The 27,808-nt window shown below is 29.4% G+C and overlaps 5 protein-coding genes and 1 non-coding gene across 6 annotated transcripts; all 6 read left to right on the forward strand.

Moving 5' to 3' along the window:
* The first annotated feature begins 526 nt into the window (after window positions 1–526).
* LOC125836273 (uncharacterized) lies at window positions 527–4,006 on the forward strand. The gene is made up of 4 exons (XM_049515445.1): window positions 527–768; window positions 907–999; window positions 2,598–2,773; window positions 3,740–4,006. Exons 1-4 carry the CDS (start codon window positions 606–608, stop codon window positions 3,803–3,805), a joined length of 498 nt encoding a protein of 165 aa, XP_049371402.1. The 5' UTR covers window positions 527–605; the 3' UTR covers window positions 3,806–4,006.
* A 732-nt stretch (window positions 4,007–4,738) lies between these two features.
* Window positions 4,739–4,812, forward strand: TRNAN-GUU (transfer RNA asparagine (anticodon GUU)). The gene has a single exon. It is a non-coding gene; the product is annotated as a tRNA-Asn (tRNA).
* Window positions 4,813–9,460: 4,648 nt separating this feature from the next.
* Window positions 9,461–11,058, forward strand: LOC125836249 (protein PHLOEM PROTEIN 2-LIKE A9-like). Its single transcript, XM_049515413.1, has 4 exons — window positions 9,461–9,532; window positions 9,933–10,009; window positions 10,130–10,452; window positions 11,021–11,058. The coding sequence occupies exons 1-4, from the start codon at window positions 9,476–9,478 to the stop codon at window positions 11,056–11,058; spliced, it is 495 nt and encodes a 164-aa protein (XP_049371370.1). The 5' UTR covers window positions 9,461–9,475.
* A 4,269-nt stretch (window positions 11,059–15,327) lies between these two features.
* Window positions 15,328–21,607, forward strand: LOC125836246 (protein PHLOEM PROTEIN 2-LIKE A9-like). Its single transcript, XM_049515411.1, has 4 exons — window positions 15,328–15,345; window positions 20,557–20,639; window positions 20,772–20,848; window positions 21,247–21,607. The coding sequence occupies exons 2-4, from the start codon at window positions 20,583–20,585 to the stop codon at window positions 21,605–21,607; spliced, it is 495 nt and encodes a 164-aa protein (XP_049371368.1). The 5' UTR covers window positions 15,328–15,345; window positions 20,557–20,582.
* On the forward strand, window positions 15,374–16,105 carry LOC125836401 (protein PHLOEM PROTEIN 2-LIKE A9-like). The gene is made up of 3 exons (XM_049515571.1): window positions 15,374–15,430; window positions 15,559–15,635; window positions 15,745–16,105. The coding sequence occupies exons 1-3, from the start codon at window positions 15,374–15,376 to the stop codon at window positions 16,103–16,105; spliced, it is 495 nt and encodes a 164-aa protein (XP_049371528.1).
* A 4,338-nt stretch (window positions 21,608–25,945) lies between the features above and the next one.
* LOC125836402 (protein PHLOEM PROTEIN 2-LIKE A9-like) lies at window positions 25,946–26,915 on the forward strand. Its single transcript, XM_049515572.1, has 3 exons — window positions 25,946–26,002; window positions 26,118–26,194; window positions 26,555–26,915. Exons 1-3 carry the CDS (start codon window positions 25,946–25,948, stop codon window positions 26,913–26,915), a joined length of 495 nt encoding a protein of 164 aa, XP_049371529.1.
* Window positions 26,916–27,808: the final 893 nt, after the last annotated feature.

Here is a 27,808-nt window from a genome sequence, read left to right on the forward strand (position 1 = left end):
GCGTGCAACACCTCCTCTGTATGCTCTCTCACCATCCCTTGGATTCTCCTTATATCAACTACAATAGCCCAAGGAATTTCCCAAATCCCATCTATGATCTTCTTACCAATAAGTGAATCTGGAAGCAAATTATTGGTCATGCAATATTCTACCCAAAGGTTTCACTTCTGCCTCAAGTGCAGATCCTACCAATACCTTGTTCACTTCTGCATACATGAAATAATACAAAATGCAGAGACAATGAAGTCCATAGTATCCTTGTAAACACTATCACTGTTGCATTTAAATTTACCTTCCTCGGGGAGCTTCCAATTAACATTTTTGCTAGAGATTAGAGGAATGTAATTATCAAATGCTTTTACAATTAACGGCCAAAACATAGGAATTTTATCTAGCCAGGGATATCTGTATGCTGCCAACAGATGTAGATTCCTGTTAATTTTAGCAATCATAGAGAATTTCGACATTTTCCCTCCATGTGTAATTTTATTCCTTCTTTTCCAAATTTGCCATATTATGAACACAGGAACAGCTCTGAATAAAGGCTTAAGCTTTGGTACACCCTTTAGGGTTCTTTTGATACTTGTTACCAGTTCAACCGAGCAATGGCGAGAAGTAACAACGGAATTTCAGGCACAATTGATCTAACCGGCAATCTTTTGCCGGAGAAGGTGGTGGAACTCACCGGAAAAGTGCACCAGCTGCCGTGCTGTATCAAGTTCAATGGTCCTTCTGATGTTTCACAGTTCTTTAAACCCAAATCCACCGGTATAATTATTCTATTTATGCAAGTCAAGTTCATACTCTACTTCAATTTTTGGTTTTGGGTATTAAAAACGTAGTTTTTGAAAGAACTTTGCTTTTATTTATTTAATCACTCTACTTGAATTTGTGAATGAAATGAAGGTGTAATTGTTGATGGGTTAAGTGTGGAGGAAGCTCATTTTAGAGGAAGGAAGCTTCAGGGTACTACTGTTGTAGTTCCTCATGGCTATTCTGGTAAACTAATTTATTTTCTTTTAATAATGGTGTTGGACGGGCTTGTCTATTACTTCCTCTGATTTAATTTGTTTTTGGTTTTGACTTGACACGAAATTTGAGAATGTAAATAAGTTTTTTGACTGCGTCAAGTGAGATAATCTTCAACGGAATTAAGTTTGATAGTCACCAAATTAGTGATACTAGGTACGGTCAAAGCCGCGGCAGAGTGGAAGGGAGATGGAACTGTTGGTTCTATTGTTCCACTGCAAGGTGGGAGCGGAGGTAGGCCAATCTGGCCTATAGAAGAACCTAGCAGAATGCTTGGCCCAACAGTGTGGAGAGGAAGAGAATGAGAAAAAGAAGGCAAAGGAGGAATTGAAAAGGATGAAGTAGACGATCCCAACAAAACAACAGATTTAGATTGAGTAGATATAATATCTGTTGTAGAAGAAGGAAACGAGACCTCTGAAGAAGAGGAAACAAGTGGTACGAAGTGATAAAAGGCTCAATAAGCCGCTGGTCCATCTCTATTCATATATACATAATGAATACAAAGGGGATATTGGTAAGGGTAAATGGGTAATAGGTAACCTAGTACAACACAAAAGGAAAGTAGGATAAATAAATTGAAATGGAGGAGTAAAATAATATTGTGCATACAGTATGGTCAGAAATTAAGCAAAGGGAACCATAATTCAAAGCTAAATACTCAGATCCCAAGTGATGGATCAAAGTCTCAATACTTGCTGCTTGGATAATAACCATCAATGACTACATTGTGCTCTTGGTGAGTGGCTGCACATACAACTGTGCTTTATATGCTGTAGGACTGAGGAAACATTGTTATGTTGATATTATTTCCCATCCAGCATGATTGATTTTGGAGGCTTCATAACTGGATGGCTCAAACACCGATTGTTATGAACTTTATGAGAATCACATGCCAAAAGCTAGTTGTTGAGGTGGCAGAGTCTAATACCATGTAATCACAGTGAAATCCTGTATAAATGGCATGTGATTGAATTCTCACACCTGCAACTAGGATTATAATCGCGTGATTTTCTAATTTTTCTTTTGGCGTGTGGGGTTGAGGGAGGGGCAAGGCGAAGGGGAACAACTAGACTGGTGAACTGTTTGCTTGTTTCATCTTTCAAGAGTTTATCCTAGCTTGTTTACATGGATTGTAGTTTGGCTTCCAACTTTTGATGATTTCACAGAAATTTTGGTTAAGCTTTTGGTTTCATTAGACACTTATGTCATCTTGGAACAATTGTCTGGAAGGAAAATGTCCAGACAAATAAAGATAAATGTTTTTGGAATGATAGTCTATTGTCTTACAGCTTTTGTATTGGACTGGAAGTACTAGTCTCTCCATCCCGATTTTGATAGCTCAATTCTGAGATACGTAAGTCTAAATATGTATCATCACATGTATTGCTGTTTCCAGTTGTATTGTCTTTTTCTGTTTTTTGTTTCTTGAACTTCATAGAGTAAAATTACTTACATCACTTATCTGCCACCTAAAGTTGTACGATTATTGTAGTTCAAATTTATATTGGGACCTCTTAATCTACTTAACTTTGTGTTATTTGAAACCATTTTTCTTGCTTCTTCAGGGTTTGTCTTGGGAAAGAAAATGCCTGTTGAGAAAAGAAAAAGGTCCGAGGAAGATTTAAGTTGCTGGGAGATGAAGGCAAAGTTCCAAAACATAACATTGTGGAACCATGATTCTCTTCCCTCAGAAAATGATGCTTCCTTGCGTGCCTTCCACCTATTTTCTGTTGCAACAGCAGTATGTTTCTTCTTGATCCTAGTTATCTGGAGATGCCTTTCCTGCTATTTATCTGTTTGATTTTCTGTTAAGTTGCTAAAGCAAGTGTTCATATGAAAGCTGCTCCTTAGACAACAACAGTTTCTACCGACTATGGTACCTGCTTTGACATGACACCCTGGCTGCCTAAAATGTTTTTCAGATTGTGGCTTTTATGACCAAACATGCATCATCGAGTCAGCTATTTTACCTCTCCAAAGTTTGACTACTTTTTTAATCCATCTTACTTGGTTTTGTTGGGAGGAGTATCTTGTATGAACCAAGTCCAGCCCAATGTGGATACCAGGGTCGCAAAAGTAGTTATTGGGCTGACAAGAGCTATTGGGCCTAGAACAAGCAATAGGGTCAGGTTAATTTTGGATCCGGGTTGAGAAGTGGGCATGGGAACAGTTCCATCAAAAAGGGTAGTGGTATGTGATTCAAGGATTATGCAAATTGTTGAGTAAAGAGTCTGATTCTCTCATCTCCATTCTTAGTCGAGCTTCTCATCCCCTTCTATCTATCTCTATGTTTTCTGATCTTCTTCCCCTTCGGTTAACCTTCTCAGTTTAGATTTAAGGACGTTAGTTGTTATTAGCTTGTTGTTTCCATTTCTCAATTGTATTTTGTGTTCTTCAGCGATTATAATACATATCATTGTTGTGTTGGTAACTTGAGTTGTAACAGTATCAAATAAGCACCAGTAGTCTCAAATCTGCGACCAAATATTTGGCTAATTTTGGTTCTCTTTAGTTGTCTTTCCTCTGATAAATGCTTATGAACGCTACTGTTGTAAAATGAGGATATAGAGGAAATCAATGTAGGAGCTGCAATTAAAATGGTCTGGATGCATTTATATGGACTCTTTATCATTGTTACATGCTTATTTATGCTGCTTTGAGTACCTAGCGATGTAGTCTATATTAAACTTGTGTTTCATCAATGCAGCTGCACCAACCAGTCAGTCTTGAAGACCTGGAAGCTGCATCAATCGATCAAGAACTAGAGCTATAAATTGGCAATATGAGGATATAACCTCCACAATGAGCAGTACATTTCGAGCTCGTTTATGCTCTTTCCCAGTTCATGGACAGCGTTCTTCATTATATATCTATAGTATCAGGACTCCATTTATCATGTGTCTAACATGTACAAGCGCTAACATATTAACACATGTATTTCGTATATCTCAAAAAATTCCCTTCGTTTCTGCAAGATTGTACATTCTCGAGGTATAGTCTTAGATTTATACCCATTTTATGTGACCTAACAAGTAGTACCTGGTTTTCTTACTTAGTTTTAAGTGTTCAGTAAGTAGACAAAAAATATTTGTACACCAGTATATTCAAATACTATGAAGGATGGTGTGGTGAGGATGTAGGATATAAGGGATGGGGTCATGTGTTAAGAGTGTAGGGAGCAGACTACCAATGTGATGTGAATGTCACTAGGGAAGTAATTATTCTTATTTTTAATATTTTGACCAACCAAATATAACGATATTAGAAAACATTCTTTATAATATGGTTTCCTAAGCACACCCTATGTGTATATAAGAAAAATATGGGTTTCCAGCATTTACTCATATTTAGGGAGCAAAATAGAGTGACGAACCAGCTGGCTAAAGGGTACATTGTTAAGTTTTTAATAGGCCAAGATTTTTGGTATTTTTTTCAGTGATTGCAACATCTGCAATTTGGGCAGATACTATAGGAACTATGTTTACAGAATTTGCAGTTTGTAATAGTATTCATTAATAGATTAATAGATTTGTTTGGTTATGTTAAATCGAAATGCTATACTCTCTCATTTATCATTTATTTTTAATTATACAAATATTTATGACTTATTTTAGACCTCAAGTTCGAATAGATTTCCTATTATTCTTTGTGCCTAGTCAGCATAAATTGGTTATTTTAATGAGCAAAACAATTCCTTATCAAACAAGCTGGAATAGCTCAGTTGGTTAGAGCGTGTGGCTGTTAACCACAAGGTCGGAGGTTCAAGCCCTCCTTCTAGCGTCCAAATTTATCATTTTTATATTAGTTCTTTACATAATTTATTTGATTTTAAATCTTAATTTATGTTTGATAGACTCTCTTGGCTCAAATAAAATATTTTAAAGTAGTTTTTAAAAAAAAGAAGGAAATAAAGTAGATATGTTGATTGATAAGAAAAACATTACATAACATTTAGAAAAGAAAACAATAAATATATAATCAAAGCACAAATAACGCAAATGATTAATAAATCGAAGTAGCAATGATATGAATAATATATTATAAGAACTAACAGTAAATATGAAGGAAGGCATCATGAAGTATTTGGTGTTCTATGTCAAATAACAAAGTGCATCAACTTTTGCTTTCATGAACACGTTTTGATCTCTAGAATTATATATCATCTTTAAACCACTAATCTAAATATTGTTCTTGTGTTCATTGAACAATATCTAATATTGTAAAGCAACTCCATATTCTTTTTTTTTTCATTATTAAAAAAACATTACCTTTAATTCAACTAATTTAATAAGAGGAATTTTGGCCCTTTAATTTGGTCAAATTTAACTTGGGCCCTTCGCTATATTATGCTCTCTGTCGGCTTAGTTATAAAATTGATTATTTGCCTCATGTGACCAAGTCGGATTCCATAAATATAAATAAGTAAACATAGTTAAAGCAAAAAAGTGAATTTTAAAAAAAACCATTACGTATTGGATTAAGTAGAAAAGTCAAATTTGGACTACATATTAATTAACTCGAGGTAGGGGCGAACCGAAAATCGAACCAAACCGCAAACCGAGTCAAACCGAAAAAGAAACTCGACTAGTGGTTTGGTTTGACTTGGTTTGGTATTGGAAAAAAAAACTCGACTATATTTGAGTTGGTTTGGTTTTAACTAAAGAAAATCAACCCGAGACCAAATCAACCCGACATTATATATATAATTTTAAAATTTTATTTTATACATAAAAATATTTACTTTGATATATTTTTTAAATATTTCTTATACTTTTTCATAGTTTTTATCTTTTTAATATATTATTTCAAGTTTGAAACTTAGAATTATGAATGGTTCAATAAAGATTATAGTCCACATATGTTGGTAATTATAATAAAGCTTAAATCAAAATTAAATTAATACTAATGCAAAAAGAAAATCAATTCAACACTAAAAATGACAATAATATTGAATATTTGTTCTTTAGTTTTGCATTGGTTTAGACAATTAAAATACATAATCTAATTTTAATTTCCTTTAATATTTAGTCATGTAACTAATACTTATTGAACTTGTTTTAGCATGATTTAGTACTTTTAAATTATGATCATTTTACTTATGACTTGTTAATTTGCAATATTTGTTTTACGTGATTTCATTATTATTATTTTTGTTGGATATTTTAGTGTCATTCATCATATCATATTTTGTGTTTCTTTTTAAGAAACACCTTAGATAGTTGTATTTTGGTAGGACTAAAGAAATATTTGAAGTACAAGTAAATTATATGTTTGTATGAATACTTTATCGAAAAAACCCCAAAAACCGAAAAGCTATTTGATTAATGAGTTTGTTTTAGTACATATTATTTGAGATTTAGAGTAAAAGCTATTGATTTCGGTTGAACTCGTATCCAACTAGCTACTAGCTCCGCCCATACACTCTAATTAGTTCATATTTGCATTGAGTAATCCAATAATGAATAACTAAAATATTTCCTTAAAAAAATATAAAATTTTCACGAAATATCTTATTTGGACAGTGCTATTTACCAGATACGCAACATGATTAAAGTTTCAGATATGCATTTTTGTTTAACGATAACTTAGGTCTTAGCTATGGCCTTAGGTCATCTATCATGTGACATTATTCCTTTTGGCCTTTTACGTAACTTTCCTTCTGGCATTATACTTATGTTCGAGTTTATGTTTTTCTCTTAAAAAATTTAATAGTGTTATTTTCATTGCTTGCAGGGTTATATAGTTTATCCGAAAGCTCTTAATATTGTTTGGGAAAACGATAGATGCTTTTGGAAGTTACCCAAATACGAGTAAGAATTAATTGGTGTACAAAATCTAAGTTGTAGAAATTAAATGTGTGCTACTACCTTACAAGTAAAGCGGCTGACATTGTTATTAAATTTATTTGCATTGCAGAAAAAATGGGGCAGAACTTATACAAATAAATTGGCTGAAGGTGACTGGTTGCATTGACAATATTAATGTAGCCAAGAAAACATCATTTGATGTTGGATTTACCGTGTCACTAATGACAGATGCGTTCGGTTGGAGCGATTCGCCAATTTATCTTACGGCGAAATGGGAAATAACTAATGGCGGATCCAAGATTTTCACGAAGTGGGTTCAAGATATAAAAAATAAAACTAAAATGTGGCAACAGGCGAGGATTCGACCTTGGGTTGGCTGGGAAAATTGAACCCTTTTCACCACTCTGCCAAGTGTCACACTTGTGTTAGTGGGTTCAAAAGTTAATATATACATATAAAATTTTAAAAATTGATCAAATATATATATATATATATATATATATATATATATATATATATATATACGATGTTATTTTTCAACGAAGTGGGTTCATATGAACCCACTTGACCCTTTGTAGGTCCACCCCTGGAGATAACACTCCATGGAGAAAGGTGAATTTGACAAGTGAGATAAATAACAAAAGAATGATATAAAAAACTATTACGATAACAAAAGGAATGGGAAACAATATCGATAAAATTTATTTTGAGTTGTATGAAGTTTGGAACAAAAAATGGAAATGAGGTCTCAAAATTCATTCCGTAAACTTGAAGAGATTTAGCTAGATATTGATTTAGCTATACTACAAGAAAATTGTAAGACAAAAATAATTAGTCGATAATTGTCCTATCATGAATGAAACTCGTATGTTGAACTCAATTATAACTTTAATTAAGTTGATTTACGTTTGTTCTTTTATTTGTTTCAAGTTTTTCCTCTTTTCCCCCCTCCTAATAACTATATTACATATATTCAATTTAACTAGTTTCGCTGGAAAAAGTTTAAAATACTCATCGCAACAAATAAATAATTTTACGCTAATAATATAATTGTCTTTATATTATTAGTAGCAATAATATAATATGTGTATTTATAACCAACACTTAATGTTGTTAAAGACTTTAGCAACTTTGAATACAATGATATTAATTATGAATACAATATTGTTAATTATGAAAATTATACCAAAAATATTGTCAATTGACGTAATCAATAATTTAAAATATTTAAGAAAAAAAATATAATTAAAGGATTATAATTTTCTTGAGTGTCCTCTAAGTAATTTACCCCTCATTAATTTCAGAATTTTAGTGAATTCAAATGTATATGGCGGAACAAATTACACACTAGACACTTGATTCAGTGGTTCAATTTGCATCACTACATCCCTCAATAACTATGAAATACTCATTGTTATGCAAAACATAATCATCTTAGATGTTTTAAATACCCTAAAATCCATTTCATTGTCATCTAGTGAATTTTGTCAAAACTATTTGTTTTCCGACTTAATTTACTTATTGGCCAAGTAATATTATATATACAATATACAATTCATTAATTAGGTATGTCAAACCTCCCAACACTCTAATATAATTCAATTGAGACTTAATTTGACCATTAATTTTTACAAAAATATATAATATGAATTAATTAAAATTCTTGCGACTTTAAAATTCAAATATTTAATATTTTTAAATAGTGCATTGACATAATGAAATTGAGACAAAACTAGCTAGACTACTCCACTGTTCTTGTATTCATTGAACAATCATATATACTTGCTTTGCTTTGGAATATAAAGGGAAATCCACATTCATTTTTTTCGTTATTTAAACATTGCTTTAATGCAACTAATTTAATGGGAGGAATTTTGACCCTTTTTGGTCAAACTTAGGCCCTTCCTTTATAACTTTGTGACAGTTGATAAAAAGGGGAATGAAAAGAAGTTTTAAAAGTGCAATATATGAATTACTACCCCTCCGTCTCATTTTATATGTCATTCCTTTCTATAAATAGCTGGACCACAATACTTGTCATTTTATAAAAATTATGCATAAATTACCATATTTTACCTATTATACCCTTGATAGAGTAGTTAATTAATCTTAAAAATGTACTCATCATTTATTATAAAATTGACTTAAGAAAACATTAAATAAGGGTAGAAGGGTAAAGTTACATCATTTCTTAATACAAGTGCAAAGTAAAAAGGTGACATATAAAATGGGACGGAGGGAGTAATATTTTAGCAATGAAAACGATATAATATAGTACTCTAATATTCTTACCGCATCATGAGAATATTTATTCGAGATTTATCAATTTGGAATCAATCTCTATCTTCATGCATTCAACTTTTGACAACTAATTATAGTTAAGATGTCGACTTTGGGGTATATTTTTTTTCCTTGTCCAATCATCTTAGGGACATGATGCATGTGCATATATTCTTTAGCTTAAATGCGTAAGGTCTTACGTGTCATGACTTGATTCCATTTCCTTCTTTAGGTTATTGCATGCATGCATGAAAAATTTTCTATCTCTATATATATCTGATTTTTGTAGCCCAAAATATTATAAGGCACTCAAATCTTCACATTCTTTATAATTCAACTTATATAGCAAATATTAAATGGCTTCAAAATCTCTTCACTATCAAGGCAATCACACTTTCTCTAAAACAGAAAAGGTGCAACAAATTTCATGCATTAATTTCTTCTAATATGCTATTTCCGTCCATTTTTAATTGTCATAATTTCCTTTTTTATATTCAAACGATAATAACTCTGACTAACATTTTACGTTATATTTTTTATCATATTGATATGTAAAAAATTAAAATTTATAGTATTTTTCATAGTTTTTGAATATCTAAATTTTTTGTTTAGAATATCAAATTAATGTAATCTAATTTAACTTTGAAAATTAGTCAAATTGACTTTCGAAAAGCGCAATATGACAATTAATAATGAACAGAGGGAGTATATATATTGCAATTCTTGTTTCTCCCATTATACTTAGTTATGCTCGAGTTTATGTTTTTTTTTTTTTATATAGTTTTTTAATAGTTTTTATTTCGTTGTTTGCAGGGTTATATAATTTATCCGAAAGCTCTTAATATTGTTTGGGGAAATGATAAACGCTTTTGGAAGTTACCCAAATACGAGTAATAATTAATTGGTGTACCAAATCTAAGTTATAGAAATTAAATGTGTGTTACTACATATATACTACCTTACAATTGTATATTTGGCTGACATTGTCATTTAATATATTTGAATTACAGAAAAGATGGTGTAGAACTTATACAAGTAAATTGGCTGGAGATAACTGGCTGTATTGACAATATTAATGTAGCGAAGAAAATGTCATACGATGTTGGATTTACAGTGTCACTGATGACTGATGCATTTGGTTGGAGCGATTCGCCCATTTATCTTATGGCTAAATGGGGAGATAATACTAAATGGACAAAGGTGAATTTGACAAGTGAGATTAATGGCAAAAAGATGGTATCAAAAACTATTACGATAACAAAAGGAAAAGGGAACAATGTTGATAAGATTTATTTTGGATTGTATGAAGTTTGGAACAAAAAATGGAAAGGAGGTCTCAAAATTCATTATGTAAATTTGACAGAGACCTTTAACCAATTAATTAGCCAAGTAAAAGAGTAGTATTACAAGAATGCTATAAGATAGAAACATGTCGATGATTATCATTCTTAAATCGTAGTTTAAAATAGGAGAAGCTTAAGTTAAAAATCTTATTTTTGTTCATGTATTTTAGAGTCATGTGTTTTTTTTTTTTTAAATAATTTGAATTTGTGTTTGTATTTAATGTTGTTCTTATCATGAATGAAATTATGATTTTCCTCTCATATTCTCTCCTTCGGGACTTCACTCACTTCCCCTTTGTCGTATTAAAACACTATATTTTGAATATGAATCTGGATATAAATTTTTTTCAAAATTTTAAAACAAAATTGACATTTTAAAAAGATGTGAATACATGTTATTAAGGTCTATTAGTCTATGAGCTTAGTGACATTTTAAAATTCACTTATCCAAGTGTAACAATATAATTAGTACTATTACAATAACAAAAGAAAAGGGGAACAATACTGATAAGATTTATTTTGAATTGTATGAAGTTTGGAACAAAAAGTGGAAAGGAGGTCTCAAAATTCATTCCGTAAACTTGATAGAGATTTAGCTAGATATTGATTTAGCTGTACTACAAGAAAATTGTAAGACGAAAATAATTAGTCGATTATTGTCATATCATGAATGAAACTCGTATGTTGAACTCAAGTATAACTTTAATCAAGTTGATTTACGTTTGTTCTTTTATTTGTTTCTAAGTTTTTCCTCTTTTCCCCCCTCCTAATTACTATATTACATATATTCAATTTAACTAGTTTCACTGGAAGAAGTTTAAAATACTCATCGCAACAAATAAATAATTTTACGGGAAATAATATAATTGCCTTTATATTATTAGTAGCAATAATATAATATGTGTTTTTATAATCAACACTTAATAATGTTAAATATATTAGCAACTTTGAATACAATGATATTAATTATGAATACAATGTTGTTAATTAGGAAATTATACCAAAAATATTGTAAATTAACGTAATTATAATTTGAAATATTTAAGAGAAATTTGAAGAAAAAAAATATAATTAAAGGATTATAATTTTCTTGTATGATTAAAAAAAATAAAAATTCTTGTGTGTCCTCTAAGTAATTAATTTACCCCTCATTATTATCAAGATAGTTGGATAATAAATTGGGCAAACTACATAAATCCCACTAGTTTAGATCCTAATTACTAAGATTTCTGATAGTTTCAAATATTACTTTCTCAACCATATTTCGTGCTTAGGATACATGACTCTGAATTTACAAGATACATGTATCTGCTGAATTTTAAAATCGAGATACATATTTTATTTATTTAAATTAATTATTTGTAACATATTTCCTTAATTAGAGGAGTTATTGAGAATGTTCAAAATACATGGACAATCAATTCTGAAAATTTAAATTAATTAAATCCCTTAATATAATGCGAAAATCAAGGATTATATCTATGTTTAATTAATTTAATTTTATTATATTATTAATAAAAGACAAATACATGTATATAACTTGGCCACGTAATTTGATTAGTTTATTTTATTACTCTTAAAATAATAAATTCATTAATTTGATGTATCTATTATCAATATATAATGTATCCAACCAACTAAACACTTACATACATGCGTATCATACAAGTAGATTCATATGTATCATGAGAAAAGACATAAATACACCATCAAAGTTGTCCCGTATTTGCATAAAGACTCCTTAACTTTCAAAGTGTCTTATTACTCCACAAAACTATTTAATATCTTTGTAAATGAGTCATTTTGACCCATTCCCTCGTCTATGTAGTTGCGTGTGTTGCTCACTCCCTATGATAGAATTCAACCCGACCCGACCCTGTTCTTTGAAGAAAGTCGTTTTTCCTTTTCTTTTCTTATTTCTCTACTTTCCTTTTCCTTTTCTTCTTCTAAATTTATTTCTTCTCTGTAAGGTCTTTTGTTTTATGTTTTAGTTTTTTTATTCTTCTTTTCCATCTTTCTTATCAAATTCCTTTTAGTTCCTCTGTTTTTCGACCTGTTTTAGTTGTTTCAAGATTGTCTTTATTGTCGTCTTCTTCTAATTTATTGTCTACTTCACAATCATTTCAAGATTTTGGTAGTAATTCCTTATTGCATTTACAAATTGAGGGTCGGGTTTTGTTTCCCGATCATGTTTTGTTGTTGGTGAACAAAAATTCAGAAGAAATTAAACCATAAAAACTTCAAATTAACGTTTTATACTGGAAATTAAAAGATAAAACGAATTCCTACCTTATTTTCCTGGGGAAGATGATGAAGTCATCAAACAGAGAGAACCAACGTTGATCTTGCTATGGAAAAAAACCATGAAATCAAAAAATTAGGGCTATCAATGGCTATTTTGGGTTTAAAAGTGGGGAAGATGACATAAATTGATTAAATAATTAATAATAAAGAAAGAAAATGACACGTGGCACTTTTAAATTGGTCCATGGCAGTGAAAACACGGAATGACACGCCTCATGTGCGTGGTAACAATCCAGACGAGGAAATGGGTCAAAATGGCCCATTTACAACGATATTAAATAGTTTTGTGGGGTGATAGGACACTTTGAAAGTTAAGGTGTCTTTATGCAAATACGAGACAACTTTGATTGTGTATTTATGTCTTTATATGTATCATAGAAGTTTCTAGTATTAATTTCATGTATCTATTTATATGATTTAATATTAATTTCATGTATCTATTTGTATGATCTAATATTATTTTATGTATCTTTTATATGTATAATTTGATGTATCAAGTATCAATTTCATACGTAATATCTAAAAACACGTATCTCAGATAAATATGAAAATAGTTAGATACCTTGTAATAACATAACAAATACATATGATAATATTAAGATACATGATAGAAGACCATATACATATGACAAGACTCGGATACATGACATAACAAATTGTGTCAAATACATGCATAAATTTTCATTAATATGAAAATCTCCAATATATTCATTAGATACATACACACTTAATAAGATACACTGATAAAAAACTAGATACATATAATCGTATCTCAATAATGTATCAGATACATCAATAATATGTCAAATACATGTGTAAATCTCCGCTTATTGAAACATTCCAATTACGTTTGTGGCTGGTCAGGACATCTCATTGCGGCAGTGTTTGCTTCACCTTTTGATTCATCGGTGTTGCTCACTGTGCCTAAATTCGACGGGCAACGTGACGCGAAGTTTCTTGGTTGATTTATAGTATACAAGGTATGCAACCGATACTATCGTCAATGTCGAATTTGATAAATCTGTTGGGCTTGAAATATCTACTTACAACGATACCCATTCTCTTTGCGCGCTAGAGATGTCTCCCCTTGCGAGAAAAAATGGTGGATTCGTGGGGAATTGATTTGAGAGTGAGAAAATCAAAGGCTAAGAATTTGATATGTGAGTTGACAAGCTGTAGAACATCCATTTTAATAGAATGTTTCTTCTCAATAAATTTTGACTCTTCAAGGGAAGAGGAACAGGAAAAGTTAGAGTTTGAGTCTTACCCTAACCCATACTCTCCGAGACAAAGATATTTATTTTTAATTAAAGCACTTATTTTGAAGTTTAAATGCAATCAATCCTAGTTTTAAGGGATATGAGTATTGATTGTATCTTCAATAATATATGGTATAAAATATTAAAAGTGGTAATATATATAATTGTTTAAAAGTAGATGTAAAATTAGTATATATGATAATGATGTATACCTAATAAAGTAGTTTATCCTAAAAAATTCTAGGATAGAACGAGAAAACTATTTTGCAATTGTGGCAGTTATACAAATTAATTTCAGAATTTTAGTGAATTCAAATATATATGGCTGAGCAAATTACACACACTAGACACTTGATCCAGTGGTTTAATTTGCATCACTACACCCCCTCACTAACTACGAAATACTCATTATTGTGCAAAACATAATAATCTTAGATGTTTTAAATACCCTAAAATTCGGTTCATTGTCATCTAGTGAATTTAGTCAAAATTATTTGTTTATCGACTTAATTTACTTATTGGACAAATAATATTAAACAATGTACAATCTATTATTTAGGTACGTCAAACCTCCCAACACTCTACTATAATTCAATTGAGACTTAATTTGACCATTATTATTTACAAAAATATAATATGAATTAATTAAAATTCTTGCGACTTTAAAATTCAAATATTTAATATTTTTAAATAATGCGTTGACATAATGAAATTGAGACAAGACTAGACTGTTCTTGTATTCATTGAACAATCATACTTGCTTTGCTTTGGAATATAAAAGGAGATCTATATTCCTTTTTTGCGTTATTTAAACATTTCTTTAATGCAACTAATTTAATAGGAGGAATTTTGACCCTTTTTGGTCAAACTTAGGCCCTTCCGTTTAAAACTTTGTGACAGTTAATAAAAAGAGGAATGAAAAAAAGTTTTAAAAGTGGAATATATGAACCAATTAATTACTAATATTTAAGCAAAGAAAACGATATAATATAGTACACTAATATTCTTACCGCGTCATGAGATTATTTATTCGAGATTTATCAATTTGGAATCAATCTCTATCTTCATGCATTCAACTTTTGACAACTAATTATAGTTGGGATATATGTCGACTTTGGAGTATATTTTTTTCCTTGTCCAATCATCTTAGGGACATGATGCATGTGCATATATTCTTTAGCTTAAATGCGTAAGGTCTTACGTGTCATGACTTGATTCCATATCCTCCTTTAGGCTAGTGCATGCATGCATGAAAATTTTTCTATATCTATATATTTGTAGCCCAAAATATTATAAGGCACACAAATCTCCACATTCTTTATAATTTAACTTATATAGCAAATATTAAATGGCTTCAAAATCTCTTCACTATCAAGGCAATCACACTTTCTCTAAAACAGAAAAGGTGCAGCAAATTTCATGCATTAATCTCTTCCAATATATATATATATTGCAATTCTTGTTTCTCCCATTATACTTAGTTATGCTCGAGTTTATGTTTTTTTTTTAAAGCGTTTATTTTGTTGTTTGCAGGGTTATATAATTTATCCGAAAGCTCTTAATATTGTTTGGGGAAATGATCAACGCTTTTGGAAGTTACCTAAATATGAGTAAGAATTAATTGGTGTACCAAATCTAAGTTATAGAAATTTACTATATATATACTACCTTACAATTGTAAATTGGCTGACATTGTCATTAAATATATTTGAATTACAGAAAAGATGGTGCAGAACTTATACAAGTAAATTGGTTGGAGGTAACTGGCTGCATTGACAATATTAATATAGCGAAGAAAACGTCATACGACGTTGGATTTACAGTGTCACTGATGACTGATGCATTTGGTTGGAGCGATTCACCAGTTTATCTTATGGCTAAATGGGGAGATAATACTCAATGGAGAAAGGTCAATTTGACAACTGAGATTAATGGCAAAAAGATGATATCAAAAACTATTATGATAACAAAAGGGAAGGGGAACAATGTTGATAAAATTTATTTTGGATTGTATGAAGTTTGGAACAAAAAGTGGAAAGGAGGTCTCAAAATTCATTCTATAAACTTGACAGAGATCTAGAAACTAATTTACTGAGTGAAAAAGCTAGCAATACTACAAAAAGGTTGTAAAATTGAAATACGTTGATTGTTGTTATTCCGTAAATCAAAATTTAGAAGTGTGTTTTCTTAAATAAATTTGTGTTTTGTATTTGTATTGCTCGCATCATGAATAAACTGTAATTCCCAGTCATATGTTTCTTTTATACTTGTATATATAAATTGAAAAACACCTATCATGGCTTAAAGTTGAATATTACGTTTCTTCTTTTATTTTCTTTCAAGTTTTATCCCCTTTTTTTATTTTAAAAAAACTATATATAAATAACATGGGTTCAATTTAACTAGTTTCATGTAACTCATAGCAAGAAGTGAAAATACATCAATTACATGTGGCCTTGTCCTGAAAAGGTAGTTATAATATTCGAACAGCCAATTATAACTTTATTTGAATTCTTGAACTTAAATCTTGAGATTTCTAGTCTTTTAGACATATCAGAATTACCGTCATATTAATTTATTCTTGATCATAATCTCATTTTATTCTTCGTTGATTTTTCAAATGCTCTCTCTAATTAAATATTTTTTTAAGCGTTCACATTATCTTTTAACTTTATATATTATACATATAAAATATTGTGGTAATTATTGACACGAAAATATCTCTTATTATAGTGATTTAGTCAATTGCGATAATTTCAGTAAAATAGTTATCTAACAATTATATCTTTGTTGTATCACGATTCACGTATGTGATGAGATTTTCCATTATTCATAATGTTCCCAAGTCTTAGCCCCTCCTATTGCTCGTTGGCTATCACAATGTATGTCTAGAGAGGACAATGATTTGGACTTCTAAGAAATTTTGAAGTCAGATTCTTCATCAGATTTGTCTAAAGGTTATGAATACAAACTCCATTGTAGACAGAGGCGTATCCAGGATTTTGAGATAATGGGTGCACTATTACGAAAAGATGGACTAAGAAATAAATTTGATCAGTTTAACATTTAGGTTCTTATCATTGAAAATCATTCATATTTTAAAATTATAGGTCCAACATTATTTTTTATCTATCCAAACCACTTAGAGAGATGTTACCCAATTTTAGAAAGAAAATAAAACAAGATAAATGAAAGATTCAAATTTCTAGCCTCAGAGGTGCACCCAATCATCATCGTACAACATTATATGATACTTCAAGTGTGGGTTCACACATCTATATTTACATATATTTTTAAAAATATAACACTGCTATATATGAATTCAGGAGGGGAGCATGGGTTCACGTGAACCCGGTGACCCCCTCCTGGATACGCCTCTGATTGTAGAGTGGGTGATATATGCACGTTTGCTTGAACATCTTCTATGATATTGCTCTTCCATCAATGATCGATAAAAACGTACATTCACTTATGAAGTTTGTTTTAGTTGATCTGGTGATTCAATTTGCAACACTATACCCCTCAATAGTATCAGAAACGTTGTCATGCAAATTAAGAATAATCTTGTATATTTCAATTTTCAATTACGCATCATGCTTCATTTCATGATTATCCTCAAATAAATTTGATCGGATTACTTTATTTATTTACTTTACTTTTTGGCCAATTACTATACCATGTAGTATACAATTCATTATGTTTTCCCAACATTTAAACTTATTTCAATTGATATATACTTGGTTTGACCATCATTCTTTACAAGAATTTAATTTAATTTAATTAAAGGGATAAGACATAAATTTCCTCTTGAACTTATCCCGAAAAGTCAGTTACATGCTTAAACTATCATAGTGACCTATTACACACCTATACTATTCAAAAGTGAATTTTCTTACCCCCTAAAACTGACGTGGCAAAAAAATAAAACAAAAATAAAAAATAGGCGCGTCAGTTTGAAATTAAAGTTAAAAAAAAAGGTTATAATCCTCTTTTCCACCCCCAACCCCCACACCTCTTCTTCTTCAAACCCCACCCATTGTCCTCTTCGTCTTCATTCTTTATTTTCATCACACTTCTTTATTTTTTTTATCACAATCTTAAAGCACAATTTTTGTTTATTCGCAATTAGGTTAATTCCCATAGATTTGTTAGTGAATAATTGTATTTTATCTAGAAAAATTTTGATTGATTGTTTCTATCTTTTTCATTTTTTTTTACTTTGTTAAAGAAATTTTGATTGTTAATCAATTTTTGGATTTGGTGGTAATAACAACTTTATGGGTTTGGTGGTGATGGGTGGCGGGTGACAAACATTAAAAGAGATAATTGAAGGTGGTGAAGAAGAAAAAAATCGATATTGATAATGGTGGTGGTGATATTTGGTGTTGGGTGTGACAAAGAAGAAAAAGAATTGAAGGTGATATAGGGGTGGTGAAGAACAAAATCAATAGTGAATGTGAGGCCGGATATGATTTTCCGATGAAATGAGAATTGAAAATGGGTGGAATTAGTGATGAAGAAGATATAATTATTAGAGAATTAAAACAATTAATTAGGGATTAGTTAGAGTAAAATATAGTGAACAAAAGAAAATTTAATTAATAAAGAAAAGAAAATAAAAAATTATAATTTATGACATGTCGCTGACGTAGTGCTGATGTGGCAGCGAGTGTAATACACCACATAATGTGAGAGTGGTGTTACATGTCTCATGGTGGTAATAAATTCACTTTTGAATAGTTAATGTGTGTAATTGGTTACCATGATAGTTTAAGTGTGTAACTGACTTTTCGGGACAAGTTCAGAGGAAAATCTATGCCTTTTCCCTTAATTAAATCAACTGGAGTTCTTACTACTTTAAAATTCAAATATTTATGATTTTCAAATACTGATTTCACATAATGAATTTAAGATAAAACTAGACCTACTCTACTGTTGTTGTATTCATTGAACTATCACACTTGCTTTGGAATAAATATATGCCAATAAGCAAATATTAAAGGAAATACACAATCACTTCTTTCGTCATTTAAAACATTATCATGAATCCAACTAATTAATTTAATAATAGGAATTTTGACCATGTTTTGTCCAACTTAATTAGGCCCCTCACTTATTATGCTTTTTGTCGGTTTAGGTATAAATTGATTATCACCAAATATCTTATATTAATTAATATCTTCCATGTCAAAGCTTAATTAAAGCAAAAAAAGTGAATTTTAAAAGCCATTATAAGATTAAGTAGAGAAGTCAAATTTAACTACAATTAAATCGAGGTAATTTGGGCTGACTAGAATCAAGTGATAGTTGATTAAATAAAAAGAAATGAAAAAAAGTTGTAAAAGTAGAATATGTGAACTAATTAAGCAATGGAAACCATATATAGTACTGTATATAATATTCACCGTGTGAGAATAATATACAATGCCAAATTTGTTGTGGGCATATTATATTATTCAATTGGCCTCAATCTCTAGCTTCATGCATTCAATTTTGACAACTCATTATAGTATGAAGTATATTTTTAACGTTGTTTTGTCGGTCCTATCATTTCCCGCTTTTAAAATAACTGGTAAATTTGAGTAGAGTCACAATTTTAATTCGATGAATTCTATATTCTAAAATAACGACTTTCATTAATAATAATTGAGTTCTAAATTTATTATACATATATTTGATGATTATTTTAAATATAAATATACTACTTGAATAAAATTATTAAGTTCAGTCGAACCCGTATCCAGGCTACTCCACTGAGTAAGGTAAGCCAAATCCCATAAGGAGTAAAACATTTCCTTAAAACAACTTGTAGAAAAATGCATGCCAAAGTTCATTTTTAAAAAAAAATAAAGGCAATGAAGAAAACGTCTAAAAGTGGAATATGTGAACTAATAATATTCACCGTGTGAGAATAATACAATGCCAATTTTTTTGTGGGTAATATATTATATTATTCAACCTTAATCAACTTGGGCTCAATCTCTATCTTCATGCATTCAATTTTGACAACTCACTATAGTGAGGAGTATATTCTCAACTTTTTTCGTTGTCGGTTTGGTTATTTTCCGTGTTTGAAATAATTGGTCTGATTTGATTTATATAGGCAAAGTCACAATTTTAATTTTATAAATTTTAAAATTTTAAAATAACGACTTTCTATTAAATATAATTAAGTTTTAAACTTAATATATATTTAATAACGATTTTAAATACGAATATATTGATTGAATAAAAACCATTGAATTTAATCGACCATGATCACTAATTCCGCGCGTGACACTCTTGATTTATTCGCACTAAGTAAGCCCATAAGGAATAAAACGTTTCCTTAAAAAAAAAAACTTGCAGAAAAATGCATGCCAACGTATATTAGAATATAAGACATGATATTTTATTCCATTTGATTGGTTGATATTCTATGCTAAATGTCTCTTAATATACGTTTGATTTGATTCCATTTCTATATCTATATATATATCTGATTTTTGTAGCCCAAATTATTATAAGGCACTCAAATCTCTACATTTTTTAATAATTCAACTTATATAGCAAATTAAATGGCTTCAAAATCTCTTCATTATCAAGGCAATCATACATTCTCTAAAACAGAAAAGGTACAGGAAATTTCATTCATTAATTTCTTCCAATATTGCAATTCTTGTTTCTCCCATTATTACTTTCCTTTATGCTCGATCCACCGTGTTTATGTTATTTATTTAATATAGTGTTATTTTTGTTGCTTGCAGGGTTATGTAGTTTATCCAAAATCTCTTAATATTGTTTGGGGAAATGATAAGAGTTATTGGAAGTTACCTAACTACGAGTAAGAATACAACTTTTTTTTCTTTCTTTTTTTAAAAATGTTTGCCAATTATTTAATGTTACGTACTTGTAACTTATAGCTGAACTTTGAGATATATTTTGATTTCATAAAGAAGTTGAACATAAACTTTTCTGTATGGAGTACATTTTGCATAATGAAGACAATATAAGAGTGCATAAATCATGTTGAGATAAATTTAATTATACTAATCTCTTATGGTATATATATGCAAAAATGTGAAGTAGGCAATAAAATAGCGCAAAGAGACTTTCAGAACAAATTAAAATCTAAATTATATATAGAAATTAAATATGTACATTAATTAGATTGTAAAACTACATGTCATAATTTGGTATTTCAGCACGCTAACGTTTTTATTAAATATATTTGAATTACAGAAAGGATGATGCAGAACTTATCCAAGTAAATTGGTTGGAAGTAACTGGTTGCATTGACAATATTAATATAGCGAAGAAAATATCTTACGAGATTGGATTTACAATGTCTTTCATGACTGATGCGTTCGGTTGGAGAGATTCACCAGTTTATCTTATGGCCAAATGGGGAGATAACACTCAATGGAGAAAGGTGAATTTGACAACTGAGATTAATGGCAAAAAAATGATATCAAAAACTATTACGATAACAAAAGGAAAAGGGAACAATACTTATAAGATATATTTTGGATTGTATGAAGTTTGGAACAAAAAGTGGAAAGGAGGTCTCAAAATTCATTCTGTAAATTTGACAGAGATCTAAAAACTAATTTAGTCGAGTGAAAAAACAGTATTACAAGAAAATTATATGATAGAAATACATCGATTATTATCATTCATAAATCATAATTTAAAATAGGAGAAACTTAAGTTAAAAATCTTATTCATGTATTTTAGAGTCATGTGTTCTTTTAATTAAATTTGTATTTGTATTTAATATTGTTCGTATCATAAATGAAATTTTGATTTTCCTCTCATATTTTCTCCTTCGGGACTTCACACCCTTTCCCTTTGTCGTATTTTATGGATAAGTAGTAGGGAGTATGAGGATTAAAATACTATATTTTGAATATGAATTTGGATATGAAAATTTTCAAAATTCTAAAAACAAAATTGATATTTAAAAAAACACGAGAAAATCATATTTGAAGAAATATGATTGACTTTCCAAACAATAAGTCTTCACGACGGCTAGCTTCTAGTTTTTCCCATATCAAAAGTTAATTAAAAGTCATGCAAAAGATGTGTATTTATGTTACTAAGGTCTATATATGAGCTTAATGACATTTTAAAATTCACTTATCCAAGTGTAAGAAGTATAATTATTACTCGGGTTGGTTCGGGTTTTTCAAATACCAAACTAAATCATTGTGTCGAATTTTTAAATTTATAAATCAAACCAAATTAATAAATCTCGGATTTTTTCAGATTTTTGGATTTTTTCGGTAAAGTTTGCATACAAACATATAATTAGCTTGTGCTCCAAATATTTCTTTAGTCCAACCAAAATACAATTATCTAAGGTGTTTCTTTAAAAAATAACACAAAATATGAGATTAGTACTGATGACACAAAAATATTCAATAAAAAAAAATAATGAAATCATCATATAAAATAAATATTGCTAAGTCATAATGAAAATGATCATAATTTAAAAGTACTAAAGCATGCTAAAATAAGTTTAATAAATATTAGTTACATTACTAAATATTTAAGGAAAATTAAAATTAGATTATGTATTTTAATTGTCTAAACCAATGTAAAACTAAAGAACAAATATTCAACATTATTGTCATTCTTAGTGTTGAATTGATTTTCTTTTTGCATTAGTATTAATTTGATTTCGATTTAAGCTTTATTATAATTATCAACATCTATGAACTATAATCTTTATTGGACCATTCTGAATTCTAAGTTTTAAACTTGAAATAATATATTAAAAGATAAAAACTATGAAATAGTATAAGAAATATTTTAAAATTATATCAAAGTAAATATTTTTATGTATAAAATAAAATTTTAAAATTACATATATAATGTCGGGTTGGTTTTTTTTAGTTTAAACCAAACCAACCCAAATATAGTCGGATTTTTTTTCCCAATACCAAACCAAGTCAAACCAAACCACTAGTCAGGTTTTTTTTTCGAGTTGACTTGATTTGCGGTTTGGTTCGATTTTGTACACCCCTAGTAGTGATGTTGTACTTGTTCTTTTTTTTGTTGAGTACATCACATCTTCTACTAGCTAATCCAAGACCTCAGTTGAGAGATGTCCTGAATACAAGGGTGAGCTACATTTTTCGTGTCCATCTTTTCGGAGATAGACACTAGTCTTTAGTTTATTGATTGATTCCGGGGTTGCATCCCCAGTTTGACTATTTTAGAATTTTGGTTATGATGAGTTTCAGTTTTTAGAGGTTTTTCCGCATTAAACATTTTAAAACTATTTAGTTGAGTTTATGAGGACTCAATCCTTTAGTTGATGAATTGTTTTACTCTTTTTATGATAAACTTGGTTTTTGAACGATGTTGGGTTCATACATGGTTCTCCCACTAGGTTGTTATTGTTAGTGTGTGTCACTCACAACGATCTGGATCGTGACATCATATCTCTTAAGATTCTTCATGGACTTTGTCTAAAGCTCTGAGTACATAAGTCCATTGTAAAGTGAGGGATACACATCTACTTGGATGACTTCCATAATACTGCTTTTCCACTAATAATAAAAACGTATAATCACTTGTGAATTTTGTTTCAGTCGATCTGATTATTTAATTTTCATCACAACATCCCACAATAACCATGACATACTCATTGTCGGGGAAAGCATAATTGATCTTCTATATATTTCAATTACCCCAAAATTCATTTTATTATCATACAATTAATTTAATCGAGATTACTTGTGTATCTATTTGATTTACTTATCATACAATTGCTATATGTACAATTCATTATGTTTTTCCAACATTTCGAAGTTATTTCATCGACTGATATTTGGTTTGATCATCACTCTTTACAAGAATGTGATTTAAATATTTATGATTTTCAAATACAGCTTTCATGCACATAATAAAATTAAGACAAGTATTCATTGAACAATCACACTTACTTTGGAATAAATATATGCTGACTAGAATCAAGTGATATATATTTCATTCAAAGAAGGTTTTAATTAAGTAGAATATGTGAACTAATAATAAATAAGCAATGAAAACGATATTATAATAAACTACTACTGTAATATTCTAATTACCGTGTGAGAATATTTATGAGTAGTATAAAGCCAGTTTTGTAGTTGACATATAATTATTCGAGCTTTATCAATTTGGAATCAACCTCTACCTTCATTGCATTCAATTTTGACAACTAATTATTAAGTGGAGTATATTTTCTTAACTTTTTTAGTCTGTGCAATCATTTTCCACGTTCGAAATTAATTAGTATGATTTATTCGTAGAGTTACAATTTCAATTTTATAAGTTCTGAATTTTAAAAAGGTGATTTTAAATAATAATAACTGGATTTTAAATTTAATACTGTATATATATCCATAAGTGTTTTCAACACAAATATAACAATTGAGCAAATTAAAACTATTGAGTTAGATCAAATCAATATCCGAGTTACTAGCTTCGCCCCTGATACTTTATCACTATGATTAGTTCAGATTTGTACGGAGTAAGCCCAGAAGGAATAATTTAAACGTTTCCTTAAAAAAAAAACTTTTACAAAAATGCCTATCAACTTATATTAGAATATAAGACTATGTGTTATTCCATTTGGTTGGTGATATTGATCTTAACTTTGATTCCATTTCTATTTATACTAGACACATCTGCCCGTGCTAGCACAAGCCCAATGTTTATTATTTTTTAATTTTAATTAATGTTATATAGATAAAATTTAAAAATTTAATTAAATTTTAATGTAATTTTTATATTTTTTAAGTTGTTAATTATTTTTTGTTTGCTCAAATTTAATGTGAAGAGGTCCTTAACTTGTTAATTACTTTTTGTTTGTGCAAATTTAATGTGAAGAGGTCCATTAAGATGCCCATAATTAAAGTATTTTTCGTCATCAATCGTTAATTTTTTACTCAAAGTAGATACAAGATATAAACAAATATTAACGACATTAAAAATAATAAAATTATAACTAAATAATATGAATTCAAAACTAAAAGTCATAGCTAAAACAGATCTCATAATTTCATCGACTGATATTTGGTTTGATCATCACTCTTTACAAGAATATGATTTAAATATTTATGATTTTCAAATACAGCTTTCATGCACATAATATAATTAAGACAAGTATTCATTGAACAATCACACTTACTTTGGAATAAATATATGCTGACTAGAATCAAGTGATGTATATTTCATTCAAAGAAGGCTTTAATTAAAGTAGAATATGTGAGCTAATAATAAATAAGCAATGAAAACGATATTATAATAAATTACTACTGTAATATTCTAATTATTGTGTGAGAATACTTATGAGTAGTATAAAGCCAGTTTTGTAGTTGACATATAATTATTCGAGCTTTATCAATTTGGAATCAATCTCTACCTTCATTGCATTCAATTTTGACAACTAATTATTAAGTGGAGTATATTTTCTTAACGTTTTTTGTCTGTGAGATCATTTTCCACGTTCGAAATTAATTGATCTGATTTATTTGTAGAGTTGCAATTTTAATTTTATAAGTTTTGAATTTTAAAAAGATGATTTTAAATAATAATAACTGGATTTAAAATTTAATATTTTGTATATATCCAATAAATGTTTTCAACACAAATATAATTATCCGAGTTACTAGCTTCGCCCCTACACTTTATCACTCTGATTGGTTCAAATTTGTACGGAGTAAGCCCAGAAGGAATACTTAAAACGTTTCCTTAAAAAAGAACTTTTACAAAAATGCGTATCAACATATATTAGAATATAAGACTGTGTTATTCCATTTGGTTGGTGATATTGATCTTAACTTGATTCCATTTCTATATATATATATCTGATTATTGTAGCCCACATTATTATAAGGCATTCAAATCTACATATTCTTTGTAAATTTTTTTTCTTATATAGCAAAAAATGGCTTCAAAATCTCTTCACTATCAAGGCAATCACACATTCTCTAAAACAGAAAAGGTGCATGAAATTTCATGCATTAATTTCTTCCAATATCGTTACTACTTATGCTCGATCTATCGAGTTTATGATATGTTATGTATTTATTTAATAATATTATTTTCGTTGCTTGTAGGGTTATATAGTTTATCCGAAATCTCTTAATATTGTTTGGGGAAATGATAAGCGTTATTGGAAGTTACCCAAATACGAGTAAGAATACTGCTTTTTATTTTTTTATTTTTGCCGACTATAATATTTTACATACTTGTAACTTGTAAGCTATAATTGAACTTTGAGATATATTTTGATTTTATAAAGAAGTTGAACATAAAATTTTCTATAAGAAGTACATAAACCATCTTGAGGTCAATTTAATTATACTAATCTCTTGTTGTATGTACAAAAGCGTTAAATTAAAATAGGCGCTAAAATGGCTGAAAGAGACTTTCAAAACAAATTATGGGCGCACCAACTCTAAGATATAGAAATTAAATGTGTTATACTACATACTACCTTATAATTTGGAATTTAAGCATGCTAACGTTTTCATTAAATATATTTGAATTACAGAAAGGATGGTGCAGAACTTATACAAGTAAATTGGTTGGAGGTAACGGGTTGCATTGACAATATTAATATAGGGAAGAAAACATCATACAACATTGAATTTACAATGTCATTGATGACTGATGCGTTCGGTTGGAGTGGTTCGCCAGTTTATCTTATGGGTAAATGGGGAGATAACACTCAATGTAAAAAGGTGAATTTGACAACTGCGATTAATGGTAAGAAGATGATATCAAAGGCTATTATGATAACAAAAGGGAAGGGAAACAATACTGATAAAATTTATTTTGGATTGTATGAAGTTTGGAACAAAAAGTGGAAAGGAGGTCTCAAAATTCATTGTGTAAACTTAACAGAGACCTAGAAGGTAGTTTAGCCAAGTAAAAGAACAATACTTGTAAGATAGAAACACGTCGATCCCGTAAATCAGAATATAGAATAGGGAATGCTCAATTGTTACAAGTCTTATTTTTGTTCATGTATTTTGGAGTGTTTTCGTAAATAAATTTGGGTTTGTAACTTTGTATTTTAATTTGTATTGCTCACGTTATGAATGAAACTATGATTTTCCTTCCACTTCTCTCCTGAACTTTGCATACACTTTTCTCTTCTGTATCAGCTAAAACAAATAAATTTATAACTTTATGATAGCTGGATATACTATATATACGAAAATCATTACAAGCTAATACAGTGAATGATTCAAAACATTAAAATGAAGTTTGGAAAAAATTATAATTAAAGAAAAGATAGTTTGGTTCACAACATAGTACAACACATTTTCACATAATATGGGACGGTTAGAGGAGTATTGTGGAACAATTATGTTTGATGTAGTTACGATGACTGATTTATATAGAATTCTTCTGAGTTGCCACAACTTGTTTACTATTAGCAGGGGTAGGGGTGTATATGACCGGGTTGGTTTGCGTTTTTCAAATATCAAACCAAACCATTTGTGTAAAGTTTTTAAATTTATAAACCAAATTAAACTAATAAAATTGGGGTTTTTTTTTCGAGTTTTACAACCTCGGGTTGGTTCGGGTTTTTCAAATACCAAACCAAATCATTTGTGTCAATTTTTTTAATTTTTAAATCAAACCAAACTAATAAACTTCAGTTTTTTTTCAGGTTTTTGGATTTTTTCAGTAAAGTATTCATACAACATATAATTAACTTGTTCTCAAAATATTTCTTTATAAGTCCAACCAAAATACAATTATCTAAGTTGTTTCTTAAATAAATAACACAAAATAT

Source organism: Solanum verrucosum, unplaced genomic scaffold, assembly GCF_900185275.1.
Source record: "Solanum verrucosum unplaced genomic scaffold, falcon-dt-bn FXZP01000278.1, whole genome shotgun sequence".
NCBI lineage: Eukaryota > Viridiplantae > Streptophyta > Magnoliopsida > Solanales > Solanaceae > Solanum > Solanum verrucosum.